Raw genomic sequence first — 21141 nt, forward strand, 5'->3', positions numbered from 1 at the left:
TCTCATTTTTCTATATGATGAAAATTTTTGGTATATTTGTTGCTTGTTTATGTTGTTCGAGACACACTCTCCACAGGATGGACTATCTCACTACAGGCTTTTCCGATTTTCATTTTTCAATATTTAAGGTAATGACAATACAGGAACGTAAAACTTTAAATAAATTTCAACATATGGATTGAAATGAAGTACTTCAAAACAGAATTTTACAATGAACAGCTGTAAATATGTCATAATTTACAGTTTATTTTAGAAAGGAAAAGGGCCTGATACACATATAAATCACATTATTTAAAACATTTCAATATTGGGAATGTGATTAATCTTTTCCCAATAATCCCCTTTCTCTTGGCATTTTGGTTTCAACAAAGGACATTCATTGATGATCAAATTAGCAAGAGAGCTGGGTAAGGTCCCTTCTGACAAGTCTTTGAGGCTAGCGCAGCTGTTGATCTCCAGGGTTCTAAGAGAAGTGAGGAGCTGCAGCTCCCTGAGGTCCAAAGTTTCGAGCTTTGGAAACTTAGTCACTTGAAGAGAAATAAGAGAGGCAGGCAGTAGCCCCTTTTCTGGAAATGACTTCACATCACTAGATCCACCTGTAATTGTCAAAGAAGTGAGTGAATCCATTTCGTTCAGACCCCAATTCTTTTTCGGAGTGAGATGGTCACAACTCATGATGAAAAGTGATCTTAAATTTGGGGGTAATCTGTCATTTTGAAACGACTTAAGGTTTCTACAATCAGAGAGAGCCAAGGTTTCAAGAGAAGTGAGGACTGGCAATAACTCAAGGCTCCTGCATTTTGAGACTGAAAAAGATTTGAGGTTAGGAGCAAGCAACCCGCCTGTAAAGTGTTTCAGATTGGAGCAATCACTAACTTCCAAGTCTCCAAGAAATTTGAGCTCCTGGACCTGGTGAAGATCATTTGAAACTTCTATGTACCTGAGTTGGCTGCACTTCTGGATTTGAAGATAAGCAACCTTGTTGAAGAAGCCTAATGGGAAGCTCTCCAGAGAATCACAGCCTATGATGTGCAGAGTCTGGAGCTCCGTGTAACGTCTTGAATCATCTAGGAAATCTAAAATCTTACATTCTTCAATATGTAACAATGTCAAAGAAGGAAGGTACCTCGGTAGATTCTTGGCAAGCTTTCCACAATTCTGTATATGAAGCTCTTGGAGGGAAGGAAATTCTCCATCTTCAACAGCAGAAGGTAACCATTGCTCCCACTTTGGCATGTCCTCAAAATGCAAAATTTCAAGAGATTTGAAATGTCTGATAGAAGTACTGGAGCCATTACCATAGAATTCAGCACCAATTTTTGCTAAACTCTCCATTTTGGCAATGTGAAGTTTCTTGAGAGATGGTAGCTGTCCTAGTGAAGGCACAGAAGAGCAATTTTTGCAACCAGTAAGACGTAGGAACACCACATTGGTCAATATTGATGAATTTCCTAACCAATCTGGGAACTCCTTACCGCCATATCTATCAATTGTGAGTATCTCTATATTTTTATGTGGCTGCAACTTTTCCAAAACAGCAGATCCATTCTTCGCTGGATCATGAAGACTGTCAATATTCCAGCTGAAAACTAACTCCTCAATATTCTTCTTATCCTTCAACTTTGCAGCCTCAGCATCTGCAGCTTCGCTCACATTCTGCAGCTTGAAAATGGAAAGTTTACCCTGAAGATTTTGTAGGTCCCTCAATTCATGAATACTTGACCCATCACTCACAACAAAAGTTGGAAGTGTCTGAAGGTTCTTTAATTTACCTAAATCAGGAGGCATCTTTTTCAACTTGGTGCCACTCACATCAAGATGAGCTAATTTACTTAGGTTCCGCATGTTTTCTGGCAACTCAATAAGGTTAAAACAATTTGTCAACAACAATGTCTGTAAGTTGTACAAAAAACATGTTGATTGAGGTAATTTTTCTATTTTAGTGCGAGAAAGGTCTAAGTAACGTAATTGTTTCAATTTGTCAAAAGTATCAGGCAACTCACTGATCTCATAATGGCACAGAGACAACACCCTCAAGCACTTCATTGTCAGCAGAAGATGTTCAATTATCATCTTGTTTAAGGAAAGGGCTCCTCCAGGATTTGATGAAAAACTCAATGGCAGGAAGGTCCGCAAAAACTTCAACTCATGCAAGGTCTCAAATTTTTGAATGGAATCTATCTGATCCATTACATACGAAAAGTGGCGAACCCTCTCAGATATAACAAGTGGCATTCCCTCCTCAATCTTGAAGCAAAATTCACCAGAAGCAAATTGTGCTAATTCACTGATAAGGTCATGCATTATGAAGCGTGATTTATTGTCACCTAATTGTTGGAATAAAGACCTTGATAGCAATTCATTGAAATACTCGCGACCTACTTCTTCCATTCTTTTCTCACTTGTTGGCTGCTGCAAGAATCCTTGTGCCATCCATAAAAGAACTAACTTTTCTTTTTCAAATGCATAACCTTTTGGAAATATTGAACAGTAAGCAAAGCACTGTTTCAAATACGGAGGGAGATAGTAGTAGCTCAACATCAAAGAAGGAAGTATATCGCTCTCATTAATTGAAAGATCCCATATGTTACTCTTTAAAATTTTATTCCACTCACTGGTTTGATCGCCTTTAGTGCACAATAAACCCCCCAATGTTTTTGCAGCTAAAGGCAGACCTCTGCACTTCTTCACTATCTGTTCACCGATCTTCCGCAGGTTTTGTGGTGGCCTGATGTTTGCACTTCTAAATGCAAATTTTTCGAACACCAACAAGCAATCTTCATCAGATAATGGTTGAAGAGGATGAACATGAACGGAATGCATGATTGATGCAACACTTTGGCTACGAGTTGTCACAATAATTCGACTACTGACGTCTCCGTCTCCAAAGGGTTTCTTTAGGACATCCCAATTCAGGAAATTTTCATTCCAGACATCATCTAAAATGAGCAGAAATCTTTTTCCTGCCAGTTTCTCCTTCAGCTTGACTTGGAGTACATTTAGATCAGTGATCTTACACTGCGAATGACAAGTCCCCGGCTCAAAAATGGTCTCGGTTATCTTAAACACATCAAAGTTCTCAGAAACATGAACCCATACTCCTGTGGAAAAATGCTCCTTTACGTCAGGGTCGTTGAACAGAAGTTGAGCAAGCGTTGTCTTGCCGACTCCACCCACCCCAACAATTGCTGTTACCGGAATCTCCCGTTCATTTGGATCAGTACAGTCCGATAACAAAAGTTTCTTAATCTTCTGTTTATCATCATGTCTACCGAACACTTTAGATTCATCTACCAAAGATGTGGATGGCCATCTTGGAAATGAATTTACACCAAGAGTGCTTTCTTTCAGACCAAGACCATCTTTGGTATTTGCCACATGTTCCAGCCTCGAAATTATGTCTTTAAGCCTGGAATTCCTGCTTTGGACCTGTTTGTTGATTCCTCGAGATTCGCTTTCCATTTGACGTTGTAAATTATTAGTAAACATCTCATCAAGAAAGTCCTCAGCACGGTAGACAGCATCTTTAAGCTCATTAACCCACCGTTTTACGATTGAGTTTGTGATTTGCTTCTCCTCTGCATCACTAAGTACAGCGAGAACTGAGAGCAGTACTGTCTCCAGCCTGTGCAAGAGAGTTTCATCGCATTCCCTACTCCGGAAGAATTCAAGAAGCTGATGAGAAGCTAGTCTGTCAAACAGCACTTGAAGGGAAGCTGACAGAAGTGCACCTATTGCTGTTTCAGGCAAAACCATGGTCTCTTCTTTGTGGGAAAGGAGACAAAATCAACCAGAAAATTTAGAAAGAAAATGGGTGACAAGGGTGCAGGTCAATCTCTGTGAAAGTCACTATACTGATGAATATTTGCTTTTAGCCTTTGATTAGACGACGGTTTTTGTGGCCCTATTTATCGTTACCATGTGTGACTGAGAAGGTATATTCTCTCCTCTTTTTTTTTTTTTTGGGAAATAATTAGTCTTCAAGATCCTGAAATTAATAGTCAGATAAGTTTTTAGTGGTTATCCCTTATTAGTAGTCGTGGGGATTTGAACTCAAGATCTCTTGAATGTATTATTTGAAAGTTTTGATTGAATAGTTAAACTATCTAGAAGTAGTTGAGAAGATATACTCAATGCGTGAATAAATAAATAAAGAAATAGTTTAAAAATTGGGAAACAGGTTTCCAGCAATTTTCTGTTCGAAAGTAGCGGATTCTGTCAAGTAACGAACTTTGTTTTAATCTCTGGGTTTACCGTTAATGGTGGTGCTCTTTTGTCTGACTTTAATATGGATATATTTGTTTAACTTGAAAGTTATCTTTTCCTTTTAAGGTATCTTTCTTGTATATTCCCTTTTTTTAATGACATTTAAGTCTTCCATATATAAGTCGCGTCAAGGGATAATCAAATTCCCACTATGTCGGAGTGCACTAAAGATACCTATTAGGAAAACTTCAATATAATATTTGAAGATAATTGAATTTATTAGTATTAAATTGTCTTAAAATCATACTGCAAAGAGAATAATAACACAAAACAAACAGCCAAAAAAGAAATTAATATAGCTGTTGCTTATAAGAATTAGTCAAATTTTCTACTGATAATTCAAGAAGCGCTTGTCTCACAACTTCAAACCTGATGTGGATTGGATTAGATTCTAGGAAATGTCTCGTTTTAATCAGGAATATTCTTATGCAATTACCAAGGAAGTTACCAATTTTATTCACTACTATTGACGTGTAATTTTGACACCAACGACTCATACATGTAAAGTGTTAAGTTGTTCTTAGAAATTACACGTGATATGATTGATTCAAGAGTCAAGACAAAACTAATCAGTATAATTGAATGCAAAGACTGAATAATAAATGAGAGAGATGATTTTTAAAGTGGTTCGGATACTTAAAGTGATTCTTATATTTACTGTTTTTTTTATATATGAGAGTTTAAAAGAGGTTACGTATAGCGAACAACGAGTAGAGGAATATTAACTGAGTATTCAGAAAGAATATCAAGTCAGTTTCTTCCTTGTAAGTTATCTTTGCTTTGAAAATAGATATTACAATCAGAATCAGAATCCAAAAAATGAGAGGGGGAGTCATCTATTTATAGTAGCTGAATTTAAGGTAATGATTACAAATCTGCAAGTGAATAGGTGCTGTGCAAGTATTTCCTTGCCTCCCATTGGTTGATAACTTAGGAAATATCCAAAAATTACTTGGGGCTTAGATAGGTGTGCGGTCCTGAGCCACTTATGGACAAAACCTGAATCTGCTAAGTTGATGACAGCCGTATTCTTTCTGTTTGAGGTGATGTGGTAACTCCTGGACGGCACAAAGTTTTCATGAACTCTGATTGGTGCTCGTTCATGTAAGTTTAGTCAGCCCTGATTTTTTAGGTACGTTTGGTTAAGAGAATGTTATGTTACTGGAATATTTTACCTTGAAAGATTACTAGGAATATTATATTAATGTGTTTGGTTATGAGGTATAAATTTATAGGTATGTTATTTAAATTACTGAATTGTCCTCTTTTTAAATATTATATTATTATTATTTAGATTATTAATTTATAATCCTCTACATTTAAAAATTTAGCTAAAACATCCCCATAATAAAAGTTGAAAAATCAACGAAGACACCCTCACCTACCCAACCACTGCCGGCCTCCACCATCGGTCATCGGTAACCAAACGGTGCATGATCGGTCAGATTGGGCCGATCGTGCGTCGATCTGGCCGAAAATGGCCAAAACAGATTTTTCACTATCTTACCATTTTCGGCTAGAAATCTGGCCAGATCGACACCAACCATTGGTTGCCGATGAAAGTGGTCGACGGTGGTAGTTTTGGTGGGCTAGAATTTGTTTTAAATACAAGGGCATTAATGTCCAAAAACTTAATTAATTAGGGGTAAAATTGTAATGGTAGGCTCATGTAAATTAATTTTAAAATAAGGGTATTTTTCTTCAAAAATTTTATTAATAAAGAGTAAAATTATAAGAAAAATAAGATTACCAAATAATCTTAAAATACCTAAGAAAATGTAAGTAATCAGATTACCTTTTTTATTACCAATGGTAATTATTATTGATTTTGAAAGATTGTCAAAATCTTATATTACTTAATAATCAAATATAATAATTTAATAATATAATATGACATTATCTCAATAATCCTCCGCTACCCTCAAGCAAACACATCCTTACAGTACGGAGTTATGAATCCACAAGTCTGAGATACAAGCAATAGAAATTTGGGCCTATGGGAGATCAGCCCAATATAAATGAAAACTCTTGAACTTGTTCAGTCTTTTACAATTATTTTATTCCTTGCATTTCCCATGGCAGCACAATCAATGATCAGGAAAGCTTAAAGCTTAAAAGGTTTCAGAACCTGTTCAGTGTCCCCGGACATGGAATGGTAACGCGTAACCAATTCCTTGTATTGACAGGCTCTGAAGATTGGAGGACCAGTTAAAGCTTTTGCAGGCTCTATAATGCTATCAGTAGTTGGATTTATGAAGAAAGCTGCAGTTGTCCTGGTATCTTTCGAGTTCGTCACAGCTCTATGCTCAGCACTTTTCAGCTTGTTGTTACTGATTATCTACAACCGCAAATGCAAATACACTTTGTCACATTAATTCAATTAATCTTGAAGCAACAATTTTTTATATTCTATATGTTAGAGATAATTACCTGTAACGCATAGCCTATGTTAATTACAAATGCATTTGGAATAGGCTCTACGCCAATCCATTCCCCATCCTTGAAAACCTGAAGCCCGCAGACATCTTGATGCAGAATCGTTATGATATTAGGGTCACAATGTTTAGGAATCCCCAGGGTCAAGCTTGGATCTGGGCATGGTGGATAATAATTAACTGACAATACTGATGTTTCGCTTAGTTCATTCTTGAAATAACTGGTCTCAAGTCCCAGTCCTTCAGAAATCAGCTCCAGGATCATTGAACCCAATTTCTTTGCTTCAATTGAATACGCCCCAACAACCTCACTAACATCAATAATAGATGAAATTAATCACGCGTTACACAAATATTTGGTGTACATATGTAATAAAATTTTATGATATATCAAACAAACGGGTTTACCGATATCTAGTTGGCTTTTCTGGCCATTGTTTTATGCATTCCTCTAAGGGATGGCAAGGATGTCTCAGAATATCACGCCAGTAGTGAATCTTTTCATCATCGTAATGTACAGTACTGGTGCAAAGCCTGCAACTTTTACTTAAATCCTCAGAATAGACACTTGATTTGTCCTCCGCAGGCATCTCAAAGAACTCCTTCAAGACACCCGTTGTCTCATTTATTAGTTTCTCTGAAACTCCATGGTTAGTAACCTGGTAGCCAGGATGTAATAGTAAAGTAAAAATCATTCTTAAAGGAAAAAAAAAAAAAAAAAACCAAAATCACTTTGAGAGACCTTTGAGAGAAAGATGAGTGAAACTTACCTGGAAAAATCCGAACTCATTGCTAGCCTTCAGTATTTGCTGAACCATATCAGTTCGATTACGACCAACTGCTTGACTTAAATCAATCACCGGAACATCGCGTACAGGAACAATGGATTTCCCAGGTCTCACTTCTGGTGGGAATATGTAATCCTCAGGCAAGGATTGGTTTTTATACCACATTGAAACGAGCTTCTCCATGGCTGCAGTATAGCTGATTGAATCTTCTACTAATTGAAGCAGTGATTTTACTCTGATGATAACTTGGCTTTCATAATTTTTTGAAACATAATATTGACTATTATTAGTTAAACAATTAAGTGAAATATTGGCTTTGCCATTGTAGCCAATCACAATCAACTGATACATAAGCCAACTGTAATTTCCTTTCCTAAGGTTAATTCTTATACTAATAATGGAGTTCATTATTAACAAACATTGGCAACCAGCAGTTACTTGGCTAATCAGGGACGTAGTCAAGATTCTGAGTCAGTGGGTTCAAAACATCAAAGTTGATAATTTACAATAAAATATATACTGAAGTAATAAGTATAAAAAATGTACTTTTAAAACTTATATATATCGAATTATCAATTCTACAATTGTCCTCCACAATTTTCATATTCTAAAAACATTGCATAATTGTTTTATTGACAATTCCATCAAATATCTCTCTCTCAATATATGTAACAAGACAATCATTTAACAATTGATCTCCCATTCGATTCCATAATTGATTTTTCACAATCTTCATCGCAGAAAATGCTCTTTCAACAATTGAAATTGCAATATGTAATATCAATACTAATTTCATGTTTAAAAAGATAACAACACAAACAAAAACACCCTCCTTTTCTACACTATACTCCAACCAATTTGCATATTCTCTAAACCAAATGGGATTAAAACGACGCATTAAATTCTCAATTGCTCGCTTTTTAAAATTATGATTGTGTGGTTGGCAAGGTCTTTTTTGCAAGTATGTCTTTCTCACTTTGTCTCTATCATTAGGATGATATTCTAAAATTTTAATCCTCAATCCAGGATTTATAGGAAGACTACTCAAGTTAAGCCTAACATATGTATGTCTTGAACTAAACTCCATAGGCTCATTGTGAACACTATCGCGACGTCTTATGTTTTGTTCAATTGATGGTTCCTCGTTAAAAAACTTTCTTTTAATAAAAAACTTGTCAATAACTAAAAAAAAAAATAAAAGAATTTTTATTATTAGAAATATAATTTATTTACAATTACAATTAAAAAATAACACAAATTTATCAAAATTTAACTCATAACTTAAGTTTTTCAAACAATTTCTACTAACCTAATAAAATTCAACTCATAAACCATGAAAACTCATCAAATCTAACTCTAAATATCAAGCAACTAACCAATATATCGAAATTAAACCAAATCCCTAAATCTCTACAACTTAGGGTATCATCAATTCTTTAAACCATAATCAAAATTAACTCAATAACTAACTACAATTTATCAAACCTAACTTAAAACAACAATTAATTAACTCATACCTCAACATAAACATGATTAAATCAAAACCCATATCAAAATCTAGGAATTATTTCAAACTCATTTATTAAACTCAATATAAACTCATAACTCATAATCTTTCATCAAATAAGAAAGCTAAAAGAAAAGAATTAATTTTAAGTAAAAAAATAAAAATAAAACTAGTATCATCTTACCTTGTAATCTAAAGGAGTAGCCTTTCTTGAATATTCAACAAAATGAAAATATAATATGAGAGTAAAAGAGGGGAAATAAAGAAAAGAGAAAAGTTTAAAAAATATTAATTAATAATTTATTTTGTGGGGTTAATATAAAGTTAAGTAGTGTTAAAATTGAAAAATCTATAAACTATTAATACTTTTTTGAAATTTTTGAAAAGTTCAATGGATTAATTAAACCCACAAGCCACTATATGGCTAAGTGTGGCTAATAATTTACTAATTTCAAAACTAATTCCGGTAAACCAATCAGTGTTTTACTATAAAAATCCAACTGTATCCAACTTTGAATATATTTGGAAAAATTGTTTGTATGAATTTACTGTGCATTTTATTTTACTTACTGTTTCTGTAAATAGTTTTGTCACTATCCTAACATCTCTTACACAACCCTAAGAGGGTGTTTGGTTGGAGAAAATAAAAGATTATTGGGGTTATGTCATCTTACATTACTTTGTTACCATGTTTGGTTGTCAAGTAATATAAGATTTCAATAATCTTGAATTACCAATAGTTGTTACTGTTGGTAATATTAGAGGATTACCTCCATTTTCTTAAGTATTGTAAGATTCTTAAGATAATCTTATTTTTGTTACAATTTTATCCCTTATTAATAAAAATTTTGGACAATAATGCTCCTGTTTTAAAATAAATTTACATTAATATACCATTTCAATTTTACTCTTGTTTAATTAAGTTTTTAGACAATGATGCCCTTGTATTTAAAACAAATTATAGACCACCACCGCCACTCAGCCACCACCACCGACAGCGGGCCAACCACCACCGACCATCGCTGGAATGTCGTAGGAGTCCTTGAAAATGACCGAGATTCGTCGGCAGACTTCAAGAGGAAAATAGCCATATTAGGCTAGATTTGGCCGTTAATAATCTAACATTCCCTGAACCAAACGCCCCCTGAAGAGTATATAACCAATTAACCATTGAATTGACAAGTCTTCAAGTCCATTTCATTTTACCTAATGTCCTTGAAAAAGAAAGTAAATTCATCTTCCATATGAATCATCGGCTTTCACTCTACAAAACTCCTCTTGTCCTGGCTCTTAGTAACTCGCCGAACATTGGTATTTTGAGTGTTAACGGGAAATAAACTTTGCGTGGGAATGTGATATTTTGAAATTTTTTGGGGGCGAAAGTGTCATTAAGTCAAACCTTTGGGTGGGAAAAAGTCGTTTACTCTCCAAAGTAATACAAAGGCCCATATTTGGACTGTCGGCTTACAGCGTAGTGTTTTTGCTGCTGAAGGCAAACCCTTGCATTTTTCTTCATAATTTTCAACATACGGGAAGCAATCGTTTCAAGAAGCAGACTAAGAATATCAGCATGAGCTGATATTTGTACCACAGACATGTTCTCAGTGAAATTAAAAATTACCAAGTTACAAATAGCTAGCAAGTAGGCAAAGAAGAAGAAAATTGGATTTTTCACTGTGAATGTTTCTGCGAAACGCTACTTATTAGATTGGAAGCAGCTTCGATTTCTCATTCTAGCATCCTACTACAGTATACTGCATATCCTATTATAATAACTATATGTTATTAATGTTACCAATTTTGTTTTATTTATACATTTCCAAATAATTGGTATTAATTTGCATAAAAAATGTTGTTCGTATCCATGACCACGTTTCACATGTCTATATTCACTCAATCAGTCCGACCAATATGAATAAGTTCTAATTTCTTTCATAAAGATATCCATTCGATCTAATGAAGATAATTCCTTGAGCTTGTCAAGGAAGGTTCTAAAGTAAGCTACTATTGTTTCAACTCAATTATAGATAATATGATCATGTAATCATGAATATTAGCTACGTACATTAGGGTGTGAGCAACAAAATTTTTATAAATTATGTTAAATCCAACACCTCAAAGTACTCAGGAAACATAATCCTACACGAGCCTGAAACTATTCTCTGATTATCAATCCCCAAGGAACTTCCTCTTCTTGGTTGTGTTCATGTATGGTCTGATCACCCATTCAATCTTGGCTTCACTCTGATCAACTGTTCCCAACTTTATCTGCAACATATGCAAAGAAAAATGAGGACCAAATCGATTAGTCAGTTATACAAAGCTACACTATTAAAAAACACCACTTCTGCTTGATGGCAACAAATTGGATACCCTATCATCAATGTAAACAGATAATAAATGAACCATTGAATCTATTAGGCCAACTTCTGAACAAAAACTGTTTCTCTATTCATACAAGCAACTAGCAAGTATACACAGGAATATCCAGTAAAAGAGTAGAAAATAAGAGAAAAGGGAAAAAGAATTTCTTAAGCCATTGCATGGACTAGAAATGCAGAAAAATTTAACTTCACCAACAACAGTTGATAACTATAAACCAGCAAACTAAGTTATTAATTGTACTCTCAGAATTTAAAATGAACTATATACCTGAATAGAAAACGGGTTCCTTTCTCTGCCTCCATCCATTATCTTCCATCTTGAAAAGTACATAGCATTACTTATTTGCAGATTTCTATGTTGCAGACATGACATATCTAGGGCCAATCTTCTCCTTGCTCCTTTTGGCAATGCGCTGTCAGCAAAGAACATTCACACATGTGCAGAAAAGAAAGGGAGCTTGACAGCCTCCCATGTGACAAGCAGAGAAGGCTAACACAGCTGTTGATCTCCAGGTTTTCAAGATATGGGAGGAACAGAGGGACACTGAGATCCAAGACTTCATGCACTGCAAACTAACTGAATCAAAAAGATATGAGAGAGGCAGGCATCCAGCATCCCTCCTCTTTCTGGGGACTGAGATGGTCACAATTTTTTTATTGAGATTGTAAGTTGGGGGCCAAAACACCATTTAGAAATAACCGAAGCTTTGGACAGCGAGATATACGCAGTGCTGGAAGAGAAACACCATCTGGCATTGACATGAGATTCCTGCAATTCGAGACTGAAAATTTTGTCTCGTTGGGAGTGAGCAACCCTGTCCCAGGAAAGGATACCAGATTATCACAATGACTAACTTCCACTTCTTGAAGAAATCTGAATTCTGGGACAAGAAGATCCTCTGAAACTTCCATAAATTTGAGATACCTGCAATCCTGTATATGAAGAGATTTAAGCTTGTTGAAAAAGCCCATTGGGAAATTTGTGAGAGAATCACAGCTACACCTTATGATTAGTTCCTGAAGCTCAGTGTAAAATATGGTATCCTCAAATACCAAATCTAATTCCCTACAGTCATCAATTCTCAGTAATTTCAATAAAGGAAGGTTCTTGGGCAGGTCCCTCGTCAGTTTTTGACAGCTCCTTATGTGAAGCTCCTGGAGTGAAGGAAATTCTCCACCATCTACCTCAAAAGATGACCAGTGCATCCAATTTGGCATGCCCTCAAACCACAAACTACACAAAGATTTGAATGGGTTTATAGAAGATGGACCAACTCCATAGAATTCAGAGCCAACACCTACCAACCTCTCCATATTTGTAATACGGAGTTTTTTGAGAGATGATAGCTGCCCCAGTGATGGTAAAGAAGAACAATTTTTGCAATCATTAAGATGTAGGAACACCATGTTAGAGAATGATACATCCCCCAACCAAAGTGGAAACTTTCCACCGTTGTACTTGTCAAGGGTAAGTTTCTCTATATTTTTGTGAGGACATAACTTCTCAAGGACATCTGTTTCTGCTTGTAGATCATGAATGTTAGAGTCCCACCTGAAAACGAGCTCTTTAATATTCTTCTTATCCTTCAGTTTTGCATTCTCAGCAGCTGTAGCATTCCTAACATTTTGCAGTTGTAAAATGGAAAGCTTTCCATGGAGATTCAAGAGCCCACTCAACTCGCTAATGCTAGAACCACTCTTGTTGCCCACAACAAAAGTGTTTGAAGACAATCTAATCTACCAAATTCAGGTGGCATCTCTCTCAACCTGGTTTCAGACACATCAAGATAACATAATTTAGACAAGTGTCGCATATCTGCTGGCAACTGTGTGAGATTAGAACATCTTGACAAAATCAATGTCTGCAAATTGTGCAAATAACATACTGATTTTGGCAATGTTAGAAATAAATTGCGAGATAAGTCCAAGTAGCGTAAATGTTGCAGTTTGCAAAAAATATCAGGCAAACTAGTGATGCTATAATCAGACAGGGACACCACACGCAAACATCTCATTGTTGGCAACAGCGCTTCAATAACCATTTTATTTAAGTTACAGTATCTGCCATGATTTGATGGTAAGCTCAATGGTAGGAAGGTTCTCAGAAACTTTATTTCGTGCAAGGCTTCAAACTTCTCAGGAGCATCAAGCTGGTCCCTAACATATGAAAGTGGCGAGCTCGCTCAGGAATGTAATGTGGCTCATCTCTCTCGAGCTTGAAGCAAAATTCACCTGCTGCAAATTGAGCGAATTCATTGACAAGATCATGCATAATGAAATGTCCTTCATGACCACTTGATTGCTGAAAAAATGACCCTGATAATAGTTCATCGAAGTACACATGCCCTTCCTCTGTCTACCGCAAAAAGCCTTCTGCCATCCATAACAAAATTAACTTCTCCATTTCAAATACATAACCTTTGGAAAACATTGAACAATAAGAAAAGCATCGTTTTAGAGACGAAGGGAGATAGAAGTAACTCAATCTCAAAGAAGGAAGTATGTTGCTCTTATCAATTGGTAGATCCCATATTTTGTTGATTAAAATTTTGTACCATTCACGGGGCTCTGTCATAAAGTGAAATAAACTCCCTAATGTTTTTTGCAGCCAAAGGAAGGACTTTGCACTTTTTTGCTATCTCTTCACAAATTAACTTCAAGTTTGAACGTAAGAGGGTTTCCTCAATTTTAAACTGTCTTGCAAACACTGACCAGCAATCTTCGTCAGATAATTGTAGAAGATGATGAGTAAAAAGGGCCTGCATTGTATATGCAACACCTTGGTTACGAGTTGTCACAATAATTCGACTCCCCTTGGTGGCAGCTTTGAAGCAAGTTTGGAGAACATCCCATTAGATAAAATTCTCGTTCCATACATCATCTAAAACAAGAAGAAATCTTTTTCTAGTCAATCTCTCCTTTAATCTGACCTGAATTACATTTAGATCAGTAATGTTGCAATGTCGTGAAGTCACCGACTCTAAAATGGCTTTAGACACCTTGAACACATCAAAATCTTCAGAAAGATATGTCCATATTCTTGGACTAAAATGTTTCTTCACCCTTAAATCATTGTACAAAAGCTGAGCGAGGGTTGTCTTTCCAACCCCACCAATCCCAACTATTGCAATTACAGGGATATCCTTCACATTGTCCTCCCTATTAACACTACTTGAAAGCAAGTTACTGGTAACCAGCTCTTTATCATCATCTCTACTATATACATATAAAGAAGCAAGAACCAAATAATTGGTATTAATTTGCATATAACTTGTTGAGCTTGTCTATGTTTCACGTGTCTATATTCACTCAATCAATCCGATCAATGTGAATAAGTTTTAACTTCTTTCATAAAGACATTCGTTCGATCCAATGAAAATATTCCTTGAGCTTGTCCAGGAAGGTTCTAAAGTAAGCTACTATTGTTTGAAATCAATTATAAATAATATGACCATGTAATCATGAATATTAGCTACATACATGTGGGTGTGAGATACAAAATTTTTATAAATTATGTTAAATCCAACACCTCAAAATACTCGGGAAAACATAATCCTACACAAAGAATAAAGCCTGCAACGATTCTCTGATTATCAATCTCCAAGGAACTTCCTCTTCTTGGTTGTGTTCATGTATGGTCTGATCACCCATTCAATCTGGGCTTCACTCTGATCAACTGTTCCCAACTTTATCTGCAACATATGGAAAGAAAAATGAGGACCAAATAGATTAGTCAGTTATACAAAACTACACTATAAAAATACACCACTTCTGCTTGATGGCAACAAATTAGACAACCTATCATCAATGTAAACAGATAATAAATGAACCATTGAATCTATTAGGCCAACTTCTCAACAAAACCTGTTTCTCTATTCATACAAGCAACTAGAAAGTATACACAGGAATATCCAGAAAAAGAGTAGAAAATAAGAGAGAAGGGAAAAAGAATGTGAGCTACACTGAAAAATGAAGTGCCACCTAAATGACATGTTGTTACCTGATAAAGCCGCAATTCAAATCGAGGACCAATCTCCTTCAGCACAACTGATTTAGGACCTCCTGGCTTCTCATAGATATGATGCCTTCGTGTAAACAAGTTATTAACAAGAAACAAGTTGTCTGTTACTATCCATATTCACTTTAGCATTTACACAAATAAAGTTCAACAACCAAAATACAGTCAAGACAAACAACTTTTGAAATATGCTGCTACAAACCAACCTGAAAGAAACATAGTCAGACTGATTAGCAAAAGTGATAATGCGCTTAGTATCTGGCTTTGGCACTGGAAATAAATGCTTTAGAATGTTCGCTGTTCTTTCACCTAGCTGACAATGATTACAAAGATCCATAGATGCAATATAAGTTCAATATGTCAATAAAGATTGTCAAATTTACACAATAACACGAAATGAAACGAAATTCCTCAATGACATAACAATCAAGTATTAGTAAAATCCTTCTCACAAGTAACAATTATTTTTCCTACATATAATCAGTCATTTCTAGATGATTTCCAGAAAAAGAACAGGAAAAACTTGTTGTATTGCCAATACAGTATTTTCACAGTACTTCTTTGAGAAGCATAAACCATTATTATTATCACGTTGCATGCTATTACACATAAAGTGATACCAATGGGAAAGTGCAAAAAGTGGTAGCAATATGAACACAACCATAATATGTACAAAATCCAGTTGATTTTCCAGCAAACACTTTAATTCCCCAAGTGGGAAAGGGATACCTGTGTTTTGAAGTTATTAAGAATCAAATGTGGGTAAGCCTCAGGCATTGTCCCAATAGCGTTTTTGTCTTTAATATCATGTCTGGTAACCTACAGGCACAAAAAGATTAAAATACTTGAAGCAGAGAATATAGGTCAAAGAAAAGGTCCACAAAGCACAAGACTGATCAAATACTTGCCACGTTGAGTAATCCAAAGTAGGCAGTTGGGCCAAAAGGTAGATGACTTATAATTAAACCATCTGGCACACCACGATGTTCATGAACCAACACAACATCAGTAAAATCATGTGCACGGCAAGTTTCAATAATTTCAGATATAACCTGCGAGGAAAAAAATTTGAGAAATTTTCTCATATTTATATTTGTTTGCAGCCTAGCTAAAAGCTGAATGTTCAGGTGCTAATTTATGAAAAGCTCAGAAAAGGAGGAAAATCATAGGATTTAAACTTTAAGATGCCCCTTACCTTGCATGACCAAAATTAATGGACTTGTCACATGGATAAAAAAAATATGCATAGACAAATTCATAATCAAATTAATGTTATGAAGGGATTATGAAGATGGAATCTTGACTGTATTGGCTGGAATATCACATTGTGAAACTGAAACTATTAATTCCCAAAGCTTAAAAGCTCATAGGAAAGAGACCCACAGTAGTATTTTAATTTTCCCACATAGAAGGAAGAGTTGCTTTAATATTCTAACATACAAGGTATGCATTTGATGTATATGAATGAAAATTGTAATTAACCATGACTCGAATCAATAGGAACCAAAACAAAAAGATGAAGACTTGAAAACTACTATGCACATGTCAAAGAAGGGAAGAGTGGACAAGCATAAATTAAAGACCAACCTGGGAACCACGATTCATTCGCTGTGCATTAGGGAACACAAACTTCAATTCCTGCAGGAATAGTGGCAATTAAAAACACAGCCGATGATCAAGACAAACTTACATTTCTCAATACAAACAAAATAAACAAAAAGCATAGCTAGAGTCGGCATATATTAATGAAAGATAAAACACCACAAGACCAACCTTTACAAATTGTGTAAGAGGAGCACTTGGATTCCGGGACGTAGTCAGCAAAATTTTTGGATCTCTTTCCGTTGCATTTGCATATTCATCATCAATGTGACTCTTCGGCACTGAGTTTCAGCAATAAGAAAGAGAAACATATTATCATTTATGCCCAACCATGCAAACATCTCTGTAGCTGTGAAAAAAAATTGTTTATTCTACTCCATTCACGATTATTTGTAAACAAAAGAGTTCCTACATTTCTTCGAATTTGTTAAATTTCCTTTTAAAAGCTCCAAGTTATCTGAAGCTCATAAACACCAGGGATTGCATTGAGCTGAATATCTCTCTAAAGTAAATACTAAAGAACAGAACGCAAAGTTACAAGCTAAACTTCAACAAAACCACATAAACTGTAATGCCCATCTCCTCGCAACCAAAAAAGACGTAACCTAAAGTTTAGTTTTTATATTTAATTTAAACAAAAAAGAGTAAACTTACCAGCAGTATTTTCATCTTCGAGATCGATTTCTTGGCGAAGTGCCGCCTCCTCGTTTCTGAGCTCGGTAGGAATAGCTTTTCCCTCTGCAACAACACAAAATTATATCAACACTACAGCCTCGCAGAGATAGGTATTGAATTCCTTTCTTAAATAAATAAATAAGTAAGTAAACCTTGCAGGGCTTCTCTGATTTTGCGCTTCTTCTCAAAAAGCAACCGTTCTTTTCCTTCTAAGCTCTTTCTATACAAGTACTCCCTTCTCAATCGAATGTTACGACGCAACATCGTTGCTCAAATTAGGCTTACTGAAGAAAAATCAAGTATTATTAAGGTTTAAGGAATTACAGGGTTTTTAGGGTTTGGGACTACCAAAGGTGGTCTTTGAGAGACTGGCAGGGGTTTAGGTCTTTAGGATACTTAAAACGCCGCCGTTTTTTTGGCCCCCTCGCTCTATGTATGAATTTGTAATTGCCAGAAACGCACTGTTTGCTTTAATACGAGAAAAGTAACAGTGAATACTAATTTAGAGAGAAATACATTATCAACCCTGTAGTTTTAGTTAACCCCTCCTGATCCTGTAGTTTCAACTAATACGAAAGACCCCCCTGTACATAACAGACGTTAATGTCCTTACTAATTGAAGGTCCAAAGTACCCTAAAGTATTAACCTGAATAATTAAGAACAAGAAATATAAATTGGTTTGATTTATCGCAAAACTTTTCTTCTTCGTCCAACACCGCCTCCAAATTATCCCTACAGTTACAATCAATCACCCCACACGGTTTCAATTTTGATTTCAATTTCGAGTTCAAAACCAATAAAGAAATGAAAAATCCCATGCCAAAAACATTTCTGCAAATTTTCACCATAACCATTTGCATGTGTTCCATCAAAACCACCTTCACAAGTGCTTCCATCAGTCTATAAACTCAGACAAATTACACACAAAATACGCCCAAGCCATACAAGATTATAATACACATTTATTCGCATATTTGCTTATGCTTCAAATGAGAAGAAAAAAAATTCACAACCATCAACCACTCCTATAGCCAATTCAGATTCAAAGCAAACAAAACCGTGGTAAAAATTCACACAGAACTCAACAACCTCTAGCAGATTCAATTCTAGATCAAGTCACAAAAGAAAAAAATCTTAACCAGATCAAGAGAGTTGAAAAGTGACCTAGGAGAGGGAAAGGATCGGCTATTGATCTCCTTTAACAAAATGACCATTCTGCCGCCACACCATTAATCCTGCTCTAATGTCTGTTACCATCTGGGGCGTTAATTCTAGTATTCTGAACTTCCGGACCTGGAAAAGTAAACCCGAACCCAGAGGGATAAATAATTAACTCTCCCTTTTGCCTCTATCTAGTGGAAGTTATTTTGATGAACTAATTAAACCTAATTTGTGTAACTAAAATGGTTCAACAGAACAAAAGAGAAAATGGTGTTTGTGTTCAAGAATCAAGATTTTCGTATGTCAACATCTTTGGACAAGTAGAAACAATGACCTTTAATCAAGTAGGTGTTCATAATAGCATTCAAAACCCCAGACCTTATAGAAGCAAACCATAGGTTTAATCATCCCGGTTAAATCCTTATATGTATAAATACGGAATTAGAATGCATATTTAAGCAACCAAATTACTTGGCCTTTCCAACCACAGATTTTCATTGGAGTATATGTTCTTTAGTCATTTGTTTTCTTTATTCTGTCCTCCATGATGTATAAGCATATCAAAACTGAATAGCATCTAATCTGGCAGAGATGTTAAAGTTATATATGAAAGAGTTGTTACTGGTAAATACAACTCTTATAATTATTCTTTACTTAAGATGGTTTCCAATGATCAAATACAGGGAATTTCAGTATCACTTTATTCTAAAAGTTTCTTCACAGTATGATATTCTTCAAATAAAGTAAATTCTCTTTTTTTTTTTTTTTCAAACGAGAATGTATGGTTGCAATGTGCTGATTATTATCAGTGGTCTATGTGTTGATGGAGATTGGACTTCAGATTCTGCAAGCACTAGCATTACAAGCATAAGCTCAGCTGGCAAAACTTCTTCAGCTGTTTGGCCAAATATATATACGCGCATTGGCGGAGAGATTTTAGTAATACAGGGACAATTATATCACTGAGAATAGGTTGAGGGACTAACTGAACCATTGAGCATGCGCTGCGCTTGGTTTAATGTAGCAGCCAAAAAACAACGAGGTCAGAAAAGCCAGCCAGCACCAATCAGCTCTCTCATCTCTCTTGCCACCCGCACCTGCACACAGACATATCTTCAGTCCATGTTTTTTTTTTTTTTTTTATTTGATCAATGATATTCATGGAACTTTATTAACATGACTGGATCATGTGCAGGAAGGACGAAAGAATGCTGTTCGAATGAAGTGAAAAAAGAGGGTGGAAAGAATAGAAGTTGTATTGAACAATGGTTAGTGTATTCACTTCATTAAGGAAAAAGAATGATCTGATTTGTAATCATCTTTACATTATCACCATTATGTCTCATCTTTTAAACTTCACCAGCCAGATGAATTTTCATATGAAGTTCCTTGATAACCCTTAATAACTGGGTATAACGCAACAAAACTTAGAACTTCTCTTTCATTCCTAGTGAACATACATTTTTGTGCTAATATAGTTTGATTCCATCAAAACCCTTTTTTTTTTTTTTTGGTCATAAATCAACCCAGATTTTGTTATCTGAGAACTTAATCAAATTTTTTCTGCAGTCTGTCCATCTTGTGCTGCTGCTGGCTTTTTGATGTTTGCTTTGGTTTCAGCAGAGATTAAGAAACAACAAGATGGTACCTGCAGATCTGTTTCCAGTACACTATTCTTCAACTTCTACTCAATTTCACTAGCGATGAACCGTATCAGTTATGTAGTGTAGAAGCAGTTGTTCATCATGTATGCTCTACAATAATAAAAATTGTATGCTTCTTTGCAGAACCAAATAATTGTATGCCTTTTATCAGAAAAAAAGAACTGAATTAGGTTAGGACACATCATGAAAACACAGTTCAAAGCAAACAAATTCTCTTGCCTTGGCGAAAAAGCACAGAAGAAAGGTACGGCTCGTTTGGTTCACATATCTAGTTTTCCTAAAAGTTTTCCAAAAAAAGTAAAAATTTCACCTATTTTCAAAATAGTTTTCTAAATTATTCAATTTCTTTTAATCCTCCTAAATTTATTAATTGAACCAAACAACTCCCAAAAAAAAATTTAAAAATTGACAAAAACACCCCAATAACCCAAATTTACCAGATTCTGACCACCACTACCGGAAGCTGGCCGGAATCTGGTGTAATGACGCACTACCGGCTGAATCTGGCCGGTAGTGCGCCTATCTAGCATTTTTCGACCAGATCTATAGGCAAAGATCTTTGGCCGTAGACAGTCGTCAACAACGGCCAAGATATGATCGTCGTTGACCATCAACGACAGCCAAGATATGGTCGTCGTTG

General features: G+C 35.5%; 3 protein-coding genes and 1 long non-coding RNA gene across 4 annotated transcripts; 1 reads left to right on the forward strand and 3 right to left on the reverse strand.

Annotated features, from left to right (window-relative positions):
• Window positions 1-291: 291 nt before the first annotated feature.
• On the reverse strand, window positions 292-3756 carry LOC116119150 (putative disease resistance RPP13-like protein 1). The gene has a single exon (XM_031405090.1). It carries the CDS (start codon window positions 3754-3756, stop codon window positions 292-294), a length of 3465 nt encoding a protein of 1154 aa, XP_031260950.1.
• A 2513-nt stretch (window positions 3757-6269) lies between these two features.
• Window positions 6270-7672, reverse strand: LOC116119143 (protein DOWNY MILDEW RESISTANCE 6-like). Its single transcript, XM_031405082.1, has 4 exons — window positions 7472-7672; window positions 7110-7360; window positions 6697-7012; window positions 6270-6604 (listed from the first exon to the last, which is right to left on the reverse strand). The coding sequence occupies exons 1-4, from the start codon at window positions 7670-7672 to the stop codon at window positions 6371-6373; spliced, it is 1002 nt and encodes a 333-aa protein (XP_031260942.1). The 3' UTR covers window positions 6270-6370.
• Window positions 7673-14732: 7060 nt separating this feature from the next.
• Window positions 14733-18073, reverse strand: LOC116119167 (U3 small nucleolar ribonucleoprotein protein IMP4). Its single transcript, XM_031405114.1, has 9 exons — window positions 17828-18073; window positions 17655-17738; window positions 17172-17281; window positions 16986-17036; window positions 16307-16450; window positions 16128-16217; window positions 15605-15711; window positions 15381-15465; window positions 14733-15072 (listed from the first exon to the last, which is right to left on the reverse strand). The coding sequence occupies exons 1-9, from the start codon at window positions 17937-17939 to the stop codon at window positions 14974-14976; spliced, it is 882 nt and encodes a 293-aa protein (XP_031260974.1). The 5' UTR covers window positions 17940-18073; the 3' UTR covers window positions 14733-14973.
• A 1655-nt stretch (window positions 18074-19728) lies between these two features.
• LOC116119175 lies at window positions 19729-20739 on the forward strand. The gene is made up of 3 exons (XR_004126335.1): window positions 19729-19879; window positions 20033-20105; window positions 20407-20739. It is a non-coding gene; the product is annotated as an uncharacterized LOC116119175 (long non-coding RNA).
• The last annotated feature ends 402 nt before the right edge of the window (window positions 20740-21141 follow it).

The sequence above is a fragment of the Pistacia vera genome, unplaced genomic scaffold (assembly GCF_008641045.1).
Source record: "Pistacia vera cultivar Batoury unplaced genomic scaffold, PisVer_v2 Contig875, whole genome shotgun sequence".
Lineage (NCBI taxonomy): Eukaryota > Viridiplantae > Streptophyta > Magnoliopsida > Sapindales > Anacardiaceae > Pistacia > Pistacia vera.